General features: G+C 38.6%; 1 protein-coding gene across 2 annotated transcripts in view; it reads left to right on the top strand.

Annotated features, from left to right (window-relative positions):
- DNAH17 (dynein axonemal heavy chain 17) overlaps positions 1 to 18380 on the top strand; it is a 954442-nt gene that overhangs the window by 704280 nt on the left and 231782 nt on the right. For both annotated transcript variants that reach the window (XM_033960179.1, XM_033960181.1), the window contains 2 exons: positions 2345 to 2536; positions 8437 to 8703. In XM_033960179.1, coding sequence (XP_033816070.1) covers positions 2345 to 2536; positions 8437 to 8703 — 459 coding nt within the window. The remainder of the gene's footprint in view (positions 1 to 2344; positions 2537 to 8436; positions 8704 to 18380) is intronic.

The raw sequence follows: 18380 nt of genomic DNA, 5'->3' as shown, positions 1-18380 counted from the left end.
CTGTGGTACTCCACTAATCACCTCCGTCATTTCGGAGGGGGTGCCGTTCACCACCACCCTTTGGAGCCTACCTCCAAGCCAGCTCCCAACCCATTTCGTCAATGTGTTACCTAATCCTATAGAACACATCTTGCTCAGTAACCTGCGGTGTGGTACGCTATCGAATGCTTTGCTAAAGTCCAGGTACACGATGTCCAGGGACTCCCCAATATCCAGCTTCCCCGTTACCCAGTCAAAGAAGCTGATCAGTTTGGATTGGCAGGATCTCCCCTTAGTAAATCCATGTTGTTGGGGATCCCGTAGATTCTCCTCATCCAGGATCTTATCTAATTGGTGTTTGATTAGAGTTTCCATTAGTTTGCTCACTATCGATGTTAGACTCACTGGTCTGTAGTTTGCTGTCTCCATCTTTGAGCCTTTCTTGTGGAGTGGAATGACGTTAGCCGTCCTCCAGTCCAACGGGACGCTGCCTGTACTAAGGGAGAGGTTGAAGAGCGCGGACAGTGGCTCCGCCAAGACATCACTCAGCTCCCTAAGCACCCTGGGGTGCAGGTTGTCCGGCCCCATTGCTTTGTTAACCTTGAGCTTTGACAGCTCACCGTAGACACTGCTGGGCGTAAACTCAAAGTTACTAAACGGGTCAACTGAGCCATCCCTTGTCTGTAGCTGAGGGCCGAGCCCTGGCGCTTCTCGGGTGAAGACTGAGCAGAAGTATTCATTTAATAGTTGGGCTTTTTCCGAATCCTTTTCCACATAGTCTCCGTCTGGTTTCCTAAGACGTACAATCCTGCCTGAGTTTTTTCTTCTATCACTGATATACCTGAAGAAGGATTTATCTCCCTTCTGGATGTTCTTTGCTAGAGACTCCTCCATGAGGAATTTAGCCTCCCTGACTGCTGTTTTGACGGCTTTTGATTTGGCCAGGTAGTCTGCTCTAGAGTCCTGCTTCCCTGATTGTTTGTAAGAGATGAATGCTTTTTTCTTCTCCTTGATCAGGTCTGAGATCTCCGCAATAAACCACTGTGGCTTATTGTTCCTTCGCCGTTTACTTACTGATTTTACATAGCGGTTTGTTGCTTCTAGTATGGTTGCTTTCAAAGTCGACCACATGTCTTCCACGTTATCGGTTTCTTCTTGGCTTTGTAGGGCCTGGTGAACGAAGTCTCCCATTTCTTTGAAATTTGTGTCCTTGAATTTGAGGACATTGGTTAGTGTAGTAGATTTAGTGAAACCTTTCCTGATATTGAACCATACCATGTTGTGGTCACTGGAGGCCAATGTGTCGCCCACCGAGACCTCTGTGACACTTTCTCCATTGGTAAGTATCAGGTCCAGTATTGCCTGATCCCTTGTCGGTTCCAACACCAGTTGCCTGAGGCTTGCTCCTTTCATAGAGTTTAATAGCCTCCTGCTGCTGCCGGAAGCAGAGGTAAGTGTAACCCAATCCACATCAGGCATGTTGAAGTCACCTAACAATACTGTGTCCCCACGCAAGGTGATATTTTCTATATCTTCGATTATTTCCATATCCAGGTCATCCTGTTGTCTTGGGGGTCTGTAAATTACGCCAAGATACAAGCATTTGTCCTTCCCTCTGGCCAAATTAACCCAAAGGGATTCCCCAGTATACTGGACATCTGAGATTCTCGTGACCTTAATGTCATCTTTAGTATATAATGCTACACCCCCTCCCTTCCTACCCTCTCTGCTTTGCTGAAGTCCAGGTATACGATGTCCAGGGACTCCCTAACATCCAGCTTTCTCGTCACCCAGTCAAAGAAGCTGATCAGGTTGGATTGGCAGGATCTCCCCTTAGTAAATCCATGTTGACGGGGATCCTGTAGATTCTCCTCGTTCATGATCGTATCCAATTGGCGTTTGATTAGAGTTTCCATTAGTTTGCACACTATTGATGTGAGACTCACCGGTCTGTAGTTTGCTGTCTCCATCTTGGAGCCTTTCTTATGAAGTGCTTGTGCATTGGTATATGCTATTCATTTTTTGCACAATAAAGATGATTGGAAAAAAACCCAGCTCTCTACTTGGGTAAAAATGGATATTTTTAAAAATGTCACTTTCTAATAGGACTGCATATTTAGTATGTTTTTAAGGGACTCACCATGTGGCAAGTGCGTTGTACCAAGCAGAATCTGCCGCAGCTCTTCCAACACCACCTCCTCCTCTGTCTTCAGTCTACTCTTTGAACTTGCCCTCTCTAGTTCCTGCCTCCTTCTTAAAGGGCTCAGTTTAGAATCAAAACCATTCAAAAACTGATGTTAAGTTTTTAGGTATAGAATAAATGTTGTATAGCCAAACAGTAAACAGTTTGTTTGTTTTCATTTAGGTGCTTTTTGAAGATGCTGTGTGTCATGTTTGTCGAATTAATCGGATCTTAGAGTCTCCCAGAGGAAATGCATTGTTAGTGGGAGTAGGTGGCAGTGGGAAGCAAAGTCTCTCACGTCTTGCAGCCTCTATCAGTGGACTGGATGTTTTTCAGATGACATTAAGGAAAGGGTATGCAATTCCAGACCTTAAGGTAAGCATTGCTGGTAGGGAAAGCCCTGCTTCAGTACTACTGTGTGACTACTGAGAAACAGAGATGACATTGGGCTACCTAGTCTCCCCATTTATTCCTTCCTTAGGCCTTTAAAAGCATGGTGAGCAATGTTCCCTCTAAGGATTGATGAGGTGTGTGCGAAAAAAAATATGCATGAGTGACAAGTTACATAATCCACAAATTTATGAGCAGGCGCGGAGGACGAGTGCCCGTGAGATTGTGGGAGGGTTAAATACTCAAAACTTAGAAGAAAAACAATTTACTTAAAATTTTTTTAATTACGTAATATCATCAGTCTTCAATCTTCACAAATATTCTCTTCGATTCTACTCAGTTTTCCAAAAACCCGTTTCCGCCCCGTCTCCGTGAGCTCGGTCCTCGCAAACCATCTGATCCCATCCGTACAAGTCTCAGTTATGATTTTATACTGAATGTATTTTATTAAAGTATAAAAAGAAACAATATTCTGTACAATTGTCATTTTATAAATACAAATAATACAGAGCAAGGATCAACAAAACCCTTGTCTCCCCTCCCCTTCACATATATCCCCTCCACTACCAAGAAAACTGAATAAGCCAAATTATTACAGAATGCTACACAGAAATATCATGCTAACAGAATACCGCAGTCACACATAGCAGGAATAGGGTTAGGGGAGTGCAACTAGGGCAACTGCCTCCCTGGTCAGAGAGAGCCCTAAGCCACTGCCTGGACTCTGCAGTCCCCAGTTATGTCTAACACCAGCTCTAGCAGGATATATATTTCAAATCTTATATATTCAAATCACAAAATAGAAATAAAATTATTTGTTTTTACCTTTTGTTGTCTCTGGTTTCTGCTTTCATCTTCTTTTCACTCTCTTCCTTCCAGCGTCTGCCTTCTCTGTCTCTTCAATCCAGCATCTGCCCCGTCCATCTACTGTCTGACCTCTTCCCCTTCCATATGGTATTTGTCTTCTTTCTATGCCCCTCTCCCCTTTCCATCCAGCCTATGCCCCTCTCTCGTTTTCACATGATTCATTCCAGATTCACTGCTCTCTTCATTTTTATCTCTCCTACACCAGATCTAACATCTTTGTCCCTCTCAATTTCTCTGCTGACCCACCTTCCCATCTCATTCCTGTCTCTCCCCTTCCCCTCCTCTAATCTCCCTGCCAGCTGTTTCCTTCCTTTTTTCTTCTCCCTTCCCTCTTCCCCCTGTCCAGCAGTAACTCTCTTCCCTTCCCTTTTCCTCCTCCCCTCCCAGCAGCATCTCTCCTTATCCCTCTCCAGGTCCAGTAGCAGCTGTCCCTTTTTCCCCTTGCCCAGTAGCTTCCCAGACTCCTTTCCCTCCGCCCCTCCCAGCAGCATCTCTCCTTATCCTTCTCCAGGTCCAGTAGCAGCTGTCCCTTTTTCCCCTTGCCCAGCAGCTTCCCAGACTCCTTTCCCTCCTCCCCTCCCAGCAGCATCTCTCCTTATCCCTCTCCAGGTCCAGTAGCAGCTGTCCCTTTTTCCCCTTGCCCAGCAGCTTCCCAGACTCCTTTCCCTCCTCCCCTCCCAGCAGCATCTCTCCTTATCCCTCTCCAGGCCCAGTAGCAGCTGTCCCTTTTTTTCTCACCATGCCCAGCAGCTTCCCAGCCTCTAACAGTGGCTTTCTCCCCTCCCAGCAACTCTCCTTACTTGCCAGCCCAGCGATTCAGGAAGGCAGCCTTGGGTCCTTTGTTGGGTCGCACCGCCTCTGAGGAAAGCGGACTTTGCATCATCAGAGATGGCTGCGACTCAGCAAAAGCCCCAAGGCTTCCTTCCTGAATCGCTGCGCTTCTAAGTAAGGAAAGCCGCTGGGAGGGGAGAGAGCACACTGTCGGACTGCGCGAACTATATCTTGTCGACCGGCAGGAAATTGTTGATGTTGATCTCACCGGTCCTGCGTGAGCAGGGCAGACCACCGCTTCCTCTCACCTCTGCCCACGCTCGATTGAGCGACACAAGAAAAAGTTACTCCCCCCCCCCCAACCCGACTCTCCTCTGCCATCTGCCGTACGCCTCTTCCGATCGCCCCCCTCCCTGCTCGCACCCCCACCCCGACGTCCGATTCCTCCCCCAGCCTCCCCTTACCTTTGCGACGCGTTACATGGACTGCCAGCTCGCCTGCCTGCAAGCACGTGTGTGCGCTGTGACGAGAAACTTGTGCGCTGCGATGTAATATTTTGTGCGCCAGCGCACGCCAGCGCAGCTTAGCGGGAACACTGAGAGCCACAGAACTGATGCAGTTTGTTGTTTTTTGTTATCCTGGAACTGCTACTGGATATCAAGGGATGTAAGTTTAGTCAAAGAAAATAAGTGATAATATCTCTGTTCAAAAATCAGTGGCAAGACCCTTACCTGGAGAAAAACATCTGGTTCAGAAGGCCAGATAATCTAGAGAAGAGCTACTAAAATGGGGTTTAAGCAGGCAGGGAGAGGCTCTCACCCACTTAACCCATGCTGAGCAGGCCGACCACCAATATTCAGCTGCCCTTAGGGCTAGATTCAATAACCTGCCCGAATCGGAACAATCCATTTCCGATTCAGGCAGGTCTGACTGATTCACCAATCAGTCGTATTCAAATGGAGGCGATCAGAGGAACGCCCCCATTTGCAAGCAGGGATCGCAAATGTGCGATCCCCACTGATGTGCATACCCTGACAGTAGTGATAGGAGAAGCAGCCTCCTGCCACTGCTGTCAGGGCTCTGCCCCAATCTCTCATGCTTGCTCGCCGGACTCTCCTGCTCTCTACCGCCGTTCCCTACAGTGCAAGCCCATGGTTTTAAAGCTGGCCTGCGCTGCGGGGAATGGCGGCAGAGAGCAGGAGAGTCCGGCGAGTAGGCAGAAGAGATCATGGCAGACCAAGGCAGGCAGGAGAGCCTACACTAGCCCCACCCACTGGTCCGACACACCGGCCCTGCCCGACCCCCCCCCCCCCCACCGCCTCACCCATGACCGGCCCACCCCAGGTCGGCCTAGGCGGTCGTGGCCGGTCCACTCACCCCGCGTATCTCTTGAACGGTTGGGAACAGGAGGGGTACCTGGTCCCTCCTGCTCCTTAGGACAAGGCTTCCTCCATCTTCGAGAGCAGGAGGGGTGCCCGGATCCTCCTGCTCCTAGGCCAATCTTCGGGATTAGGAGGAAAGTCCTCCTCCTCCCCTGGCTGCTGCTGCGCAATAGCGACCTTAGGCCCCACCCCGGGGCATCATCTGATAAGGCACTGATTGGCTGAAGCACCTCAGGCTCCTCCCAGGGAGCACATATGAGTATTGCAATGAGTAGATACATTGTTATTATGTTTTTAGGAAGTTAATGAAAACTCATTTGTTCGAAAAATTTGTAAGATAATTTTTACTCTTGTGTCTTTATTGAAATTGTATTTTAACTGAAATGTCTCAGTTCTCTTAATGTGAACCGCCCAGAACTATTGGTTGGGCGGTATACAAAAAATAAATTATTATTATTATTAATTTGCTCAGGTACATAAGAACATAAGAACATAAGAAATGCCTCTGCTGGGTCAGACCCGAGGTCCATCGTGCCCAGCAGTCCGCTCATGCGGTGGCCCAACAGGTCCAGGACCTGTGCAGTAATCCTCTATCTATACCCCTCTATCCCCTTTTCCAGTAAGAATTTGTCCAATCCTTTCTTAAACCCCAGTACCGTACTCTGCCCTATTACGTCCTCTGGAAGCACATTCCAGGTGTCCACCACATGTTGGGTAAAGAAGAACTTCCTAGCATTCGTTTTGAATCTGTCCCCTTTCAACTTTTCCGAATGCCCTCTTGTTCTCTTATTTTCCGAAAGTTCGAAGAATCTGTCCCTCTCTACTCTTTCTATGCCCTTGATGATCTTGTAAGTCTCTATCATATCCCCTCTAAGTCTCCTCTTCTCCAGGTAGTACAGATAATTTTAATGACAGGTTACAGATCATTACCAGCAGATCAGCTATTTTATGTTTACGTTTTTTCAGTACCCTGGGATGTAGACCATCTGGGCCAGGTGATTTTTCATTTTTTTAACTTATCAATTTGGCTCAGTATGTCTTCCAGGTTCCCTGAGATTTCATTCAATTCCTTTGCATCGTCACCCTTGAAAAACATTTCTGGTTCAGATAGAACTCTCACAAAAACAAGGAAAGAAACCCAACGAAGAACAAGCAAAGAAAAAAAAAAATGGGGATGGATCAGTATGCAACAGTATAGTGGCACTAGAAAAAGTTCAATTAACAGTGACCAAGATGATAAAGAGGATGGAACTCCTCTCATATGAGGAAAAACCTAAAGAGTTTAGGGCTCTTCAGCTTGGAAAAAAGACAGCTAAGAGGAGATTTGATCGAAGTCTACAAAATCATGAGTGGTGTAGAATAGATACAAGTGGATCAATTTTTTTTTTTTTTTACTGCATCAAGATTTACAAAGACTAGGGGACACTCAATGAAGTTACAGACTAATACTTTTAAAACCAATAGGAGGAAATATTTTTTCACTCAGAGAATAGTTAAGCTCTGAAATGTGTTGCCAGAGGATGTGGTAAGAGTGATTAATGTAGCTGGTTTTAAAAAAGGTTTGGACAAATTCCTGGAGGAAAAGTCCATAGTCTGCTGTTGAGACAGACATGGGACAGTAGCATGGAATGCTGCTACTATTTGGGTTTTTGCCAGGTACTTGTGACTTGGATTGGCCTCTGCAAAGATGGGATACTTGGCTGGATGGACCATTGGTCTGACCCAGGAAGGCTATTCTTATGTTCTTATATTTGGAAGAATCTTTTGTCACTGAGACTTGATTGCAATGATGCGTACATCCTCGGATGTTGCATACTGTTCATCCTCACTCTTCTCAGGTGCAGTAGATCTCTTACATCTTCTTCTGTAAAGACTGAAGGAAAGAATTCCATCAGTCTTTCCTCTATGACCTTATCCTTCCTCAGTGCCTCTTTTGCTCCTTCATGATCTAATGGTCCCACAGATTTCCTCACAGGCTAGCCACGTCTGCTTTAACTGATGGCATCCTAACAGGAATGCTGTGCTTGTCTCTCCGTTTGATGCTTATTTCCTTCTGATCAGAGTTTATTTGTCCCTCTTACCTGCCATGTCAGAACTTAATGAGAAGTCACCCACTTCTAGTAGAGAGTCCTCCATATCTTGAACTGCTGAAAGGTAAGGGCCAGCTCAACCTATGAACTAGGTAAGGCACTGGCTCAGGGCACCGGTGATAAATGGTACCAAAATCCCAGTCTGATCTGTTTTCAAGTTGCTATTGTTAGTGAATCTAGGCCTTAAACATCTCTTTCATATCTCCCCCTCTCCTGCCTTTCCTCCAAAGTATAAATATTGATAAGATTTCTGGAAGTTTGATGTTTTATATTTTGTTGTGATTGTTCAGTCCTCTTTATTTTGTTAACCGCATAGAACTGTAGAATTTTTTTAGGTTATGTTTATTTGGCAAGATTTTCCTCTTGATACTGTACCATCCTATCCTTCAGTAATTTTAAAATAATAGGCCTTTAGTTTTCCAGTTCCTCCTTATACCATAGCACAAAAACTACCTATCTTGGTTCAGTCTCTCAGCATCTGCCCCTCTGTTCCTCTGCGCTATGCTGAGATATACCTCAGCAGGCCCTGTGGCCTTAATTTGCCTTTGATCCATCTCCCTCACCCTCTCCTAGTGTTTGAAGGTATCTGCTTTCTTCTGATTCTCCTTTTCACTAACCTTCCCTCCCCTTTACCTCTTACTATATGGCTTCTGATCTTCCTGTTCCTCAGCTTAAAGATATCAACAAAAGCAGAAGTTTTATCTCAATAGGAAGATGTACTTTATGTGACATAAAAGTATGTTTGTGTACTTAATGACTCTCTGCTTTCAACTAGGTGGATCTTGCAGCCCAGTACATTAAAACAGCTGTGAAAAATATTGGAACAGTGTTTCTAATGACAGATTCCCAGGTTGCTGAAGAACAGTTTCTGGTGTTAATCAATGATCTTTTAGCATCTGGAGAGATCCCTGGCCTATTTCAGGATGATGAAATTGAGAATATTATTAATTCCATGAGACCTCAAGTGAAATACCTGGGGCTGCCAGACAGTAGAGAAGTATGTTGGAAGTACTTTATAGATAAAGTTCGGAAAGAATTAAAGGTAAGGCTCAAAGCAAAGAGAAGAAGGAATAATATTATGACAATTAAAGATGATAAAGGAGTTACACATAATCAGATTGGAAAGATATTAAATCAATTTCTAAGTTTTTATAAAGACCTCTATTCTTCTGAGCCTTATGATGATAGGGAAAAAGATGGTTTAGAATTCTTAAACTTAATTATTGGACCAAAGGTTCCTGATCATATAAAAAGAAGTTTAGAAGAGCCTATATCTCTAAAAGAATTAGAAACAGCGTTGAAGTCTCTTAGAGTTGGATCAGCTCCAGGTGGCGATGGTTTCAAAGTAGAATTTTATAAATAATTTCAAATTCTCCTTTTACCTCATTTGTTAAATTTATATCAGTCACAACTTACTAAAGGTTGTATTAAAGGTACTATGGCGGAATCATTACAATTGTTTTGCCTAAGCCAAATAGAGATCCCACTTTGGTTTCAAACTACAGGCCTATTTCATTAATAAATGTGGATGGAAAACTTTTGGCTAAGATATTGGCCTTACGCTTAGCTAAGGCTCTCCCTTATATTATTGATATGCACCAAACAGGATTTGTTGCTAAAAGACATTCCTCTAATAATTCTAGATTAGCGTTTCATATGTTGAATTTAACCAAAAGTATTAATGATCCGGCTTTTTCTGTATCTTTAGATGCAGAGAAAGTTTTTGATAGGGTCAATGGAATTTTATGTATCAAGCATTGGATTGGTTTGGTATATGTCCTGGATTTATACAAATGATCAAAACATTGTATAGCTCCCCTTCTGCAAGATTGAATATTAATAATAATTTATCTGAGCGGTTTAAATTGCAAAGGGGAGTTAGACAAGGCTGTCCTTTATCTCCTTTGTTGTTTGCTGTTGTATTAGAACCCTTATTATTAGCCATTCAATAAGCAAAGGGGATACAGGGTATTCCGCATTCAGATATGGAATATAAAGTTTCAGCATATGCAGATGATATTCTGCTTTATTTGAGAAATCCAGAAAATACCATTCCATGTTTATTGGAATTGATTGATACATTTGGAAAATTTTCAGGATACAAAATAAATTGGAGTAAGTCAGAAATTCTTCCTTTAAATATGTATTGTTCTAAAGGACTATTTGATTCTTTTCCATTCATATGGAAAGAAGATGGATTATTTTTTTTATTTTTTTTTTTCCTTGCTGTTTCTTTTTTTTCCTTATTATTTTTTATTTTCAAATTTTACATAAAGTGTACAAAATACTAAAATACAATTGATAAATACAGAATATCACTTTTATATCTAATACATCATATTTCTAAATATATTTTTCCCCCTCACCCTCCCCCCACCCTTCTATTACTTTTCATATATTATTTTTAATTTTCAAATTTTACATAAAGTGTTCAAAATATTGAAATTTTATTGATAAATACACAATATTATTTATATATCTAATACATCATATTCTAAATATATTTTTATCCCTTCTCCCTCCCCTCACCCTTCTATTACTTTTCATTCATACTTTACATATTGTATAACATATTATAACATATTATGTATAAATTATTTTCATTACCCCCCCTCTATGTGCGTCACAAAAAAGATATTTAAAAGAAGAAAAGAAGAAGAAAAATCTTGCTATTTATTCATTGCAGTATTTTGTCAATGGCCCCCATATTTTTATAAATTTATTATATGTCCCTCTTTGTATTGCTATTGTTCTTTCCATTTTAAATACATGACATATTGTATTCCACCAAAATGTATAATTTAGGTTATTATAATTTTTCCAATTATTGGTTATATGCTGAATGGCCACCCCTGTCATAATTAATAAAAGCTTGTTATTTTCTGGTGAAATTTGACTTTTTTTCCTCATCATCATTCCAAATAATATCGTATCATATGATATTGCTATATGATTTTCCATCAATTTATTAATTTGTGGCCAAATTGAATTCCAAAAAATTTTAATGTAGGGACAATGATACAGTAAGTGATCTAATGTCCCTGGTTCCAGATTACAGTGCCAGCATTTATTGGACTTAGAACTGTCTAATTTTTGCAAACGTGTAGGGGTCCAAAAAGCTCTATGTAATAAAAAGAACCAAGTTTGTCTCATAGATGCTGACACTGTACATCTCATTCTCCAAGACCAAATTAGTGGCCATTGAGATGCATTAATTTGATGCTTAATCTCAATGCTCCAAATATCTCTTAGACCATTTTTTGTTTTTTTATTCAAATATCCAGATATTAATTTATACCACAGTGCGGCTTGATGTCCTAGGAAGTCTGCTTGAAAACATAAGAACTTTAAACTATATTGATTATTCAATGTTTTCCATTCAGGGAACCCAACCTGAATGGCCTGCTTCAATTGCAACCATTTAAAACTTTGTGTTTTATTAAGACCAAATCTATGTTGCAATTGTGGAAAATCCAGCAGTTTACCTTCTGAAATAACGTCATCTAAAGATCTAATGCCTGCAATAATCCAGTTCTTCCAAAGGATTTGAGCTCCGCCAATTTTGATCTTGGAGTTTATCCATAGAGATTGATTAGTTGATTTGTTTATTGGGATAGGTGTTAATTTACTTATAAATCTCAATGTTTTCCAAGTATCCATTAAAATTTTATTTTCTCTGTATCTTCTAGGCATGTTAATACTTGGAAGGTGAACTAAATTTAGGGGAAACATAAGGCGCCATTCCAAATATAACCAATCTGGTGCATTATCTATAAGTTCTGGGAGGATCCAATACATACCCTGACGTAGAATATAGGCTTGATGGTACCTATAAAAATTTGGAAAATTTACCCCTCCCTCCTTAATTGATTTTTGCAAAGTTACTAAGGCTATTCTAGGTGTTTTACCAAGCCAAAGAAATTTCATTAAAATACTATTAAGCTTTTTATAAAAGGACCCCTGAAAATAAATAGGTATCATACTCATTTGGTAGCAAACTACAGGCAAAATCATCATTTTAATAGTTTGAACTCTCCCCCACCAAGAAATATGTAAGGGGTTCCATTGCTCACATAACTCCATTGCTCACATACAAATTTTTCATTTTCTTTTACAGTATCTTCAATTGTATTTTTAACTTGAATGCCAAGATATTTAAATCCTTCTTCTTTCCATATGAACGGAAAAGCGTCAAATAATCCTTTTACACAATGAACATTTAATGGTATAATTTCAGATTTATTCCAATTAATTTTATAACCTGAAAATTTACCAAATTTATCAATTAATTCCAATAAAGAAGATAAGGTAGATTCTGGATTTTTCAAATAAAGCAAAATATCATCAGCATAAGCCGAAATTTTATATTCCATATCTGAATATGGAATACCCTGTATCTCCCCCGTTTGTTGTATTGCTAACAATAAGGGTTCTAATATAACATCAAATAACAAAGGAGATAAAGGACAACCCTGTCTAACTCCCCTCCGCAATTGAAATCCATCAGATATCATATTATTAATATTTAATCTTGCAATCGGGAAGCTATACAAAGTTTTTACCATTTGTATAAATCCAGAACCTATACCAAACCATTCTAAAGCTTGATACATAAAATTCCATTCTACCCTATCAAACGCTTTTTCTGCATCCAAGGAAACTGTAAAAGTCGGTTCATCTATTTTTTTTGATAAATTTAACATATGAAATAATAATCTAGAGTTATTAGAGGAATGTCTTTTAGCAACGAAACCCGTCTGATGCATATCTATAATATGTGGGAGAGCTTTGGCTAATCTCAAAGCCAAAATTTTCGCCAAAAGTTTATTATCCACATTTATTAATGATATAGGCCTGTAGTTCGAAACCAAAGTAGGATCTTTATTTGGCTTAGGCAGAACAATTATTATTGATTCAGCCATAGTACCTTTAATATCACCTTTTATAAGTTGTGTTTGATATAAATTTAGTAAATGTGGGGAAAGGATATTTTGAAATGTTTTGTAAAATTCTACTGTATAACCATCACCACCTGGAGCGGATCCAACTCTAAGAGATCTCAATGCTGTTTCTAATTCTTTTAATGATATAGGTTCATCTAAACTCCGTTTTATATGATCAGGAACCTTAGGTCCATTAATTAAATCTAAAAAAATTTTACCATCTTTTTGTCTCTCCAAATAAGGTTCAGAAGAATAGAGATCTTTATAAAATTTTAGAAATTGTTTTAAAATTATATCTGTTTGATTTGTTATTATACCATTATCATCTTTTATCCCATTAACATTAGTTTTCCTTTTTTTTGCTTTAAGATAATTTGCCAATAATCTCCCCGCCTTATTAGAATTTCCATAATACACTGCTTGTTTGGAAAACAAATCCTTTCTTATCATTTTTGAAGTTAATTCATTATATTTACCTTTTGCTTTTAAAAGAGCTTGCAATATCTCACTTTCCCATTTGTTTATCAATTTAGCTTCTAATATTTTAATTTCTTTTTCTAATTCTATATATTGCATTTTATTCTGTTTCCTAATAAAAGCTGAATATGATATAATATTACCCCTCATAGTTGCTTTAAAAGCATCCCATACATTCTCAATAGATGTATCCTCCACTAAATTGATTTGAAAGAAATCATTAATTTGTGTTTTAAAATTTTCCAAAAATTTATCATCTACAAGCAGTGCATTATCAAATCTCCAAAGAGGTCTACCCTTTTCCAATTTATCCAATTGTAATTCTATCCATATTCCTGCATGATCCGAAATAATAATAGGATCTATGGAAGCTTTAATCACCTGTTGCACTTCATTTGTTGAAACAAAAATATAATCTATTCTTGAAAATGATTTATGAACCTGTGAACAAAATGAAAACTCCTGATCATTAAAATGAAGAATACGCCATATATCCTTCAAATCACACGATTGAGCCAGATTATCTAAACCTAAAGATTTTATATTTTAACTTGGTTTTTTATCCAATAATGGATACATTACAGCATTAAAATCTCCAGCCACCACTAAATTAGAAGTAGCCAGTGGTAACAACATATTCTGTAATTTTTTTAAAAATTCTGATTGATTCGAATTAGGGGCATATATATTAAACAACGTCAGGGCATTATTTCCCATACCTATATCAACATGTATCCATATTCCATGTGGGTCTGAATTTATTACCTTAATCTTGGCCATACATTTTTTATTTATAAGAATTGCTACCCCTGCTTTTTTACCCTCTGCTGGAGCAAAAAAAACATTCTTTTACCCACCCACCCGTTAATTTCTGTGATTCTTTTGTATTAAGATGAGTCTCCTGCAGACAGTAAATATCTGCATTTTGCTTTTTTAAAAATGCTAATACCTTTTTTTTTTTGATTACATGATTCAGGCCATTGACATTAATAGAGTATATCTTAAAAGACATTATATATTTTAAAGCTTATCAGTATAATCTTCTTCCCCTCTTCTTTCATATTTAGAATCCAAAAAATGTTTTCTATGACACACATATTTACCCTTGAAGTATCCAACCCCTTATTTATTTTTTCCTTAATCATTCTAGTAAATACCCTCTTTTTCCCTCCCTTTCCCACCCAATATAATGACTGCTTAAGGATACACATTGGAACTGCAACCCGAACATTCTCCTCCCCTCTAGGCAACCAATATTCAATCAACATCTCCTTCTATCTATCTATATTAACCTTTAATATCTTTAGTCATTTTTTACTTCTAACATTTCATTACTGTTTCTTTATCCATTTATCAATTTTTAATTTATATTTCCCTAGTATTATATTTTACATCATAAAATTTTATCTTAAACATATATTTAATATGTTATTAATATTTTTTCTATTTCTTATTCTTTCTCTCTTTTTATTTTTATTGTCTTTTCTTTAGATTATATTTTTCTTACTTCAGTATTTCAATATCTCATATTTTTATAATTTTTCACAATGTCATCAAAACCAATCTTAATGTTTTATGTTAAAATGTCATAGGTTCTGATTTAGAAAGAAAGGCTTTTAGTTTTTCTGGATCCTCGAAATACAAGGATTTATCTCCTGATGATACTCTCATTTTTGCCGGATAATACAGTCCATATTTATATCCTTTTTCTTTTAATTGTGGTCTCATGTCTAATAGTCTCTTTCTTTTATTTGCTGTATTTTTAGCAAAGTCCGGCAAAAACCATATTCTGGATCCTTTATAATTTAGATTTTTGTCTTTCTTGGCAGCATTTAATATTTCTAATGCTTGTTGGTATCTAAGCATTTTGAATATTAGTGGTCTTGGCCTGCCTTGATTTTCTACATTTTTAACTGGGATCCTATGCGCCCTTTCTATTTCTAGTGGTTGTTTTAAATCCAGTTGTAATATTTTTGGAATTAAGTTTTCTAGAAAATGTATAGCATTTTTTCCTTCTAAATTTTCTTGTATTCCAAAAAGTTTAATATTTTTCCTTCTTCCTCTATTCTCGTAGTCTTCCAGTTGATCTTTCAATTTATTCAATTCCAGACTGTCATTTTTGCATCTATTTGCTTCACCTTCTATGACCTCCATTTTAGATTCTAATACTGTTGTTCTTTTATTATTAACTTCCATTTGTCTGTGGATGTTCAATATTTCTTCCTTCATTTCAGACATATTGGTTACAGTTTCCTTAAGCATTTGTTTAATTTGTCTAAGTTCTTCCATAACTTCTGCTTTACTCAATATGTCTGGTTCTTCAGCAGGAAGTGGGATCTTGCTTGGTGTTATTTGATCCTGTTTTTGTCTTTTTGCTGACATACCAGCCTCATTTTTGTTTTGTCTGGTACTTGCCATGTTGTTGTTTTTCTTTTTCGTGGATTTTACTTTCTTCACAGTTGTTAGGAGACACAAAAATCTCTTTCAGTCACTATTCCCAGTAGTCTGTTTTTAAATTTCTTGCTACACCAATTCAGAAGAAAAAACGGTGAGGAAATATCAATTTTCTCTATCTCTCCTTTCTTAGGTTTTGTTTCAGTTTTGGCAGGACCAAATTCTCTTCTCAGTAATTTTTCAATTCTTGTATACTTTCAACACCATTAGCAACCTGTTCTTGCTGCTGCATTGCTTTAGCACTAAAAAAAACTGCAAATCTTTATCATTCACACCATCAAGAATTTATCTAAAGATAATAATCAATAAAAGAGAAATTGGTCCTTTTTTAAGCCTTTCTTTCTCAGTATTTCGTTCTAACTTTGGTAGCAGAAATTTTCTCAACAGTTTTTTCCTTTTTTTTTCTTTTTCTTGTCAGTTATCTGCCCCAATTCTGCACTAAGAAAGAAAACCAGCGATATTATTTTTGATTTTCCTCTCTCAGGATCTGTTTTCACTTCAATACTATATCAAACCGCCGTATTTTAGAGACAGACAGGCATCAGCTTTCCACCGATATCAGAAGATGGATTAAAATATTTAGGTATTAAGATTAAAAATAATTTGGATGACACAGTAAAAGAGAATGAAAAACTTTTATTAAAAAGAGTTACAGAGTTATGTGAGCAATGGAATCCTTTACATCTCTCTTGGTGGGGGAGAGTTCAAACTATTAAAATGATGACATTGCCTGTGGTTTGCTATCAAACGAGTATGATACCAATTTTTTTCATGGTTTTTTTTATAAAAAGCTTAATGGTATCCTCACGAAATTTCTTTGGCTGGGTAAAATACCTAGAATTGCTTTAGTATCTCTACAAAGACCAATTGAGGAGGGTGGAGTAAATTTTCCTAATTTTTATAGGTATCATCAAGCCTATATTTTACGTCAGGGTATGTATTGGATCCTCCCAGAACTCATGGATAACGCCCCGGATTGGCTGTATTTGGAGTGGCGTCTCTTGTTTCCTTTCAATTTAGTTCATGTTCCTAGTATTAAATTGCCTAGGAAACATAAGGAGAACAGAATTTTATCTGACACATGGAGAACTTTGAGATACATTAGTAACTTAACACCTATTCCAATAAGTAAATGAATGAATCAATCCTTATGGATAAACTCCAAGATTCAAATTGACGGATCTAAAGTCTTATGGAAAAACTGGATCATTGCAGGTATTCGAAATCTGAATGATGTTATTTCAGATGGTAAATTGCTTGAATTTTCACAGTTGCAGCATAGATTTGGCCTTTTTTTTTTTTTTTTTTTTTTATTCTTTATTCATTTTTAATCATTCAACAAGTGTACAAAGTAAAACCATACATTGTCTCAGAAACAACACTTGGAAGATCTATCAAGATGAACAACAATTATATATATATAAACCTATAACCCACCCTCCCTCCCCAATATTATTATTAATATACAGAAATATAACATAAAACCCATCCCCCTCCTTATCATTATCATGGTGTAAATTTCAATAGAGAAACTGGTCTTAATTTGGTCTTAATAAATCACAAAGTTTTAAATGCTTGCAGCTGAAGCATGCTATTCAGGTGCCCTTTAGAATCACCAAGCTCTGGAACAACCTTACATCCCCTCTCCGAAATTCGAGCTCCCTCCAACTCTTCCGAAAACATCTGAAAACTTGGCTTTTCTCAAAAATATAACACCTCCCCCCTCTCTGGAAGCCAAGAGAGAGATACGTCTGGCGAAAGCACAGGCGGAAGAACAAATGGCTAAAAATGTAAAAAAGGGAGACAAAAATTTTTTCTGATATATTAGTGAAAGGAGGAAGATGAAAAATGGAATTGCTAGGCTAAAAGATGCTGGGCACCAATATGTGGAAAGTTATGAGGAGAAAGTGAATGTGCTAAACAAATACTTCTGTTCTGTGTTCACAGAAGAAAATCCTGGAGAAGGAACGAGATTGTCTAGCAAAGTTACATGAGAAAATGGAGTAGATTCTGCCCCGTTCACGGAGGAGGGTGTTTATGAGCAACTTGAAAAACTGAAGGTGGACAAAGCGATGGGACCAGACGGGATCCATCCCAGGATACTAAGGGAACTCAGAGAGGTTCTGGCGAGTCCTATTAAAGACATATTCAACAAATCTCTGGAGACGGGAGTGATTCCTGGGGATTGGAGGAGAGCGGATGTGGTCCCTATTCATAAAAGTGGTCACAGGGATGAAGTAGGAAACTACAGGCCGGTGAGCCTCACTTCAGTTGTTGGAAAAATAATGGAAGTTTTGCTGAAAGAAAGGATAGTGTACTTCCTTGAATCTAATGGGTTACAGAATCTGAGGCAACATGGCTTTACAAAAGGTAAATCGTGCCAAACGAACCTGATTGAATTTTTTGATTGGGTGACCAGAGAGCTGGATCGAGGACATATGCTAGATGTAATTTACTTGGATTTCAGCAAAGCCTTTGATACAGTTCCTCATAGGAGGCTGTTGAACAAACTTGAAGGGCTGAAGTTAGGACCCAAAGTGGTGAACTGGGTCAGAAACTGGCTGTCGGACAGACGCCAAAGGGTGGTGGTTAATGGAAGTCGCTCGAAGGAATGAAAGGTGAGTAGTGGAATCCCTCAGGGATCAGTGCTGGGGCCAATCCTGTTCAATATGTTTGTGAGTGACATTGCTGAAGGGATAGAAGAAAAAGTGTGCCTTTTTGTAGATGATACCAAGATTTGTAACAGAGTAGACACCGAAGAGGGAGTGGAAAAGATGAAAAAGGATCTGCAAAAGTTAGAGGAATGATCTAATGCCTGGCAACTAAAATTCAATGCAAAGAAATG

This window comes from Geotrypetes seraphini, chromosome 10, assembly GCF_902459505.1.
Source record: "Geotrypetes seraphini chromosome 10, aGeoSer1.1, whole genome shotgun sequence".
In the NCBI taxonomy this organism is placed as follows: Eukaryota; Metazoa; Chordata; class Amphibia; order Gymnophiona; family Dermophiidae; genus Geotrypetes; species Geotrypetes seraphini.
This window is presented reverse-complemented; position numbering and strand designations above follow the sequence as displayed.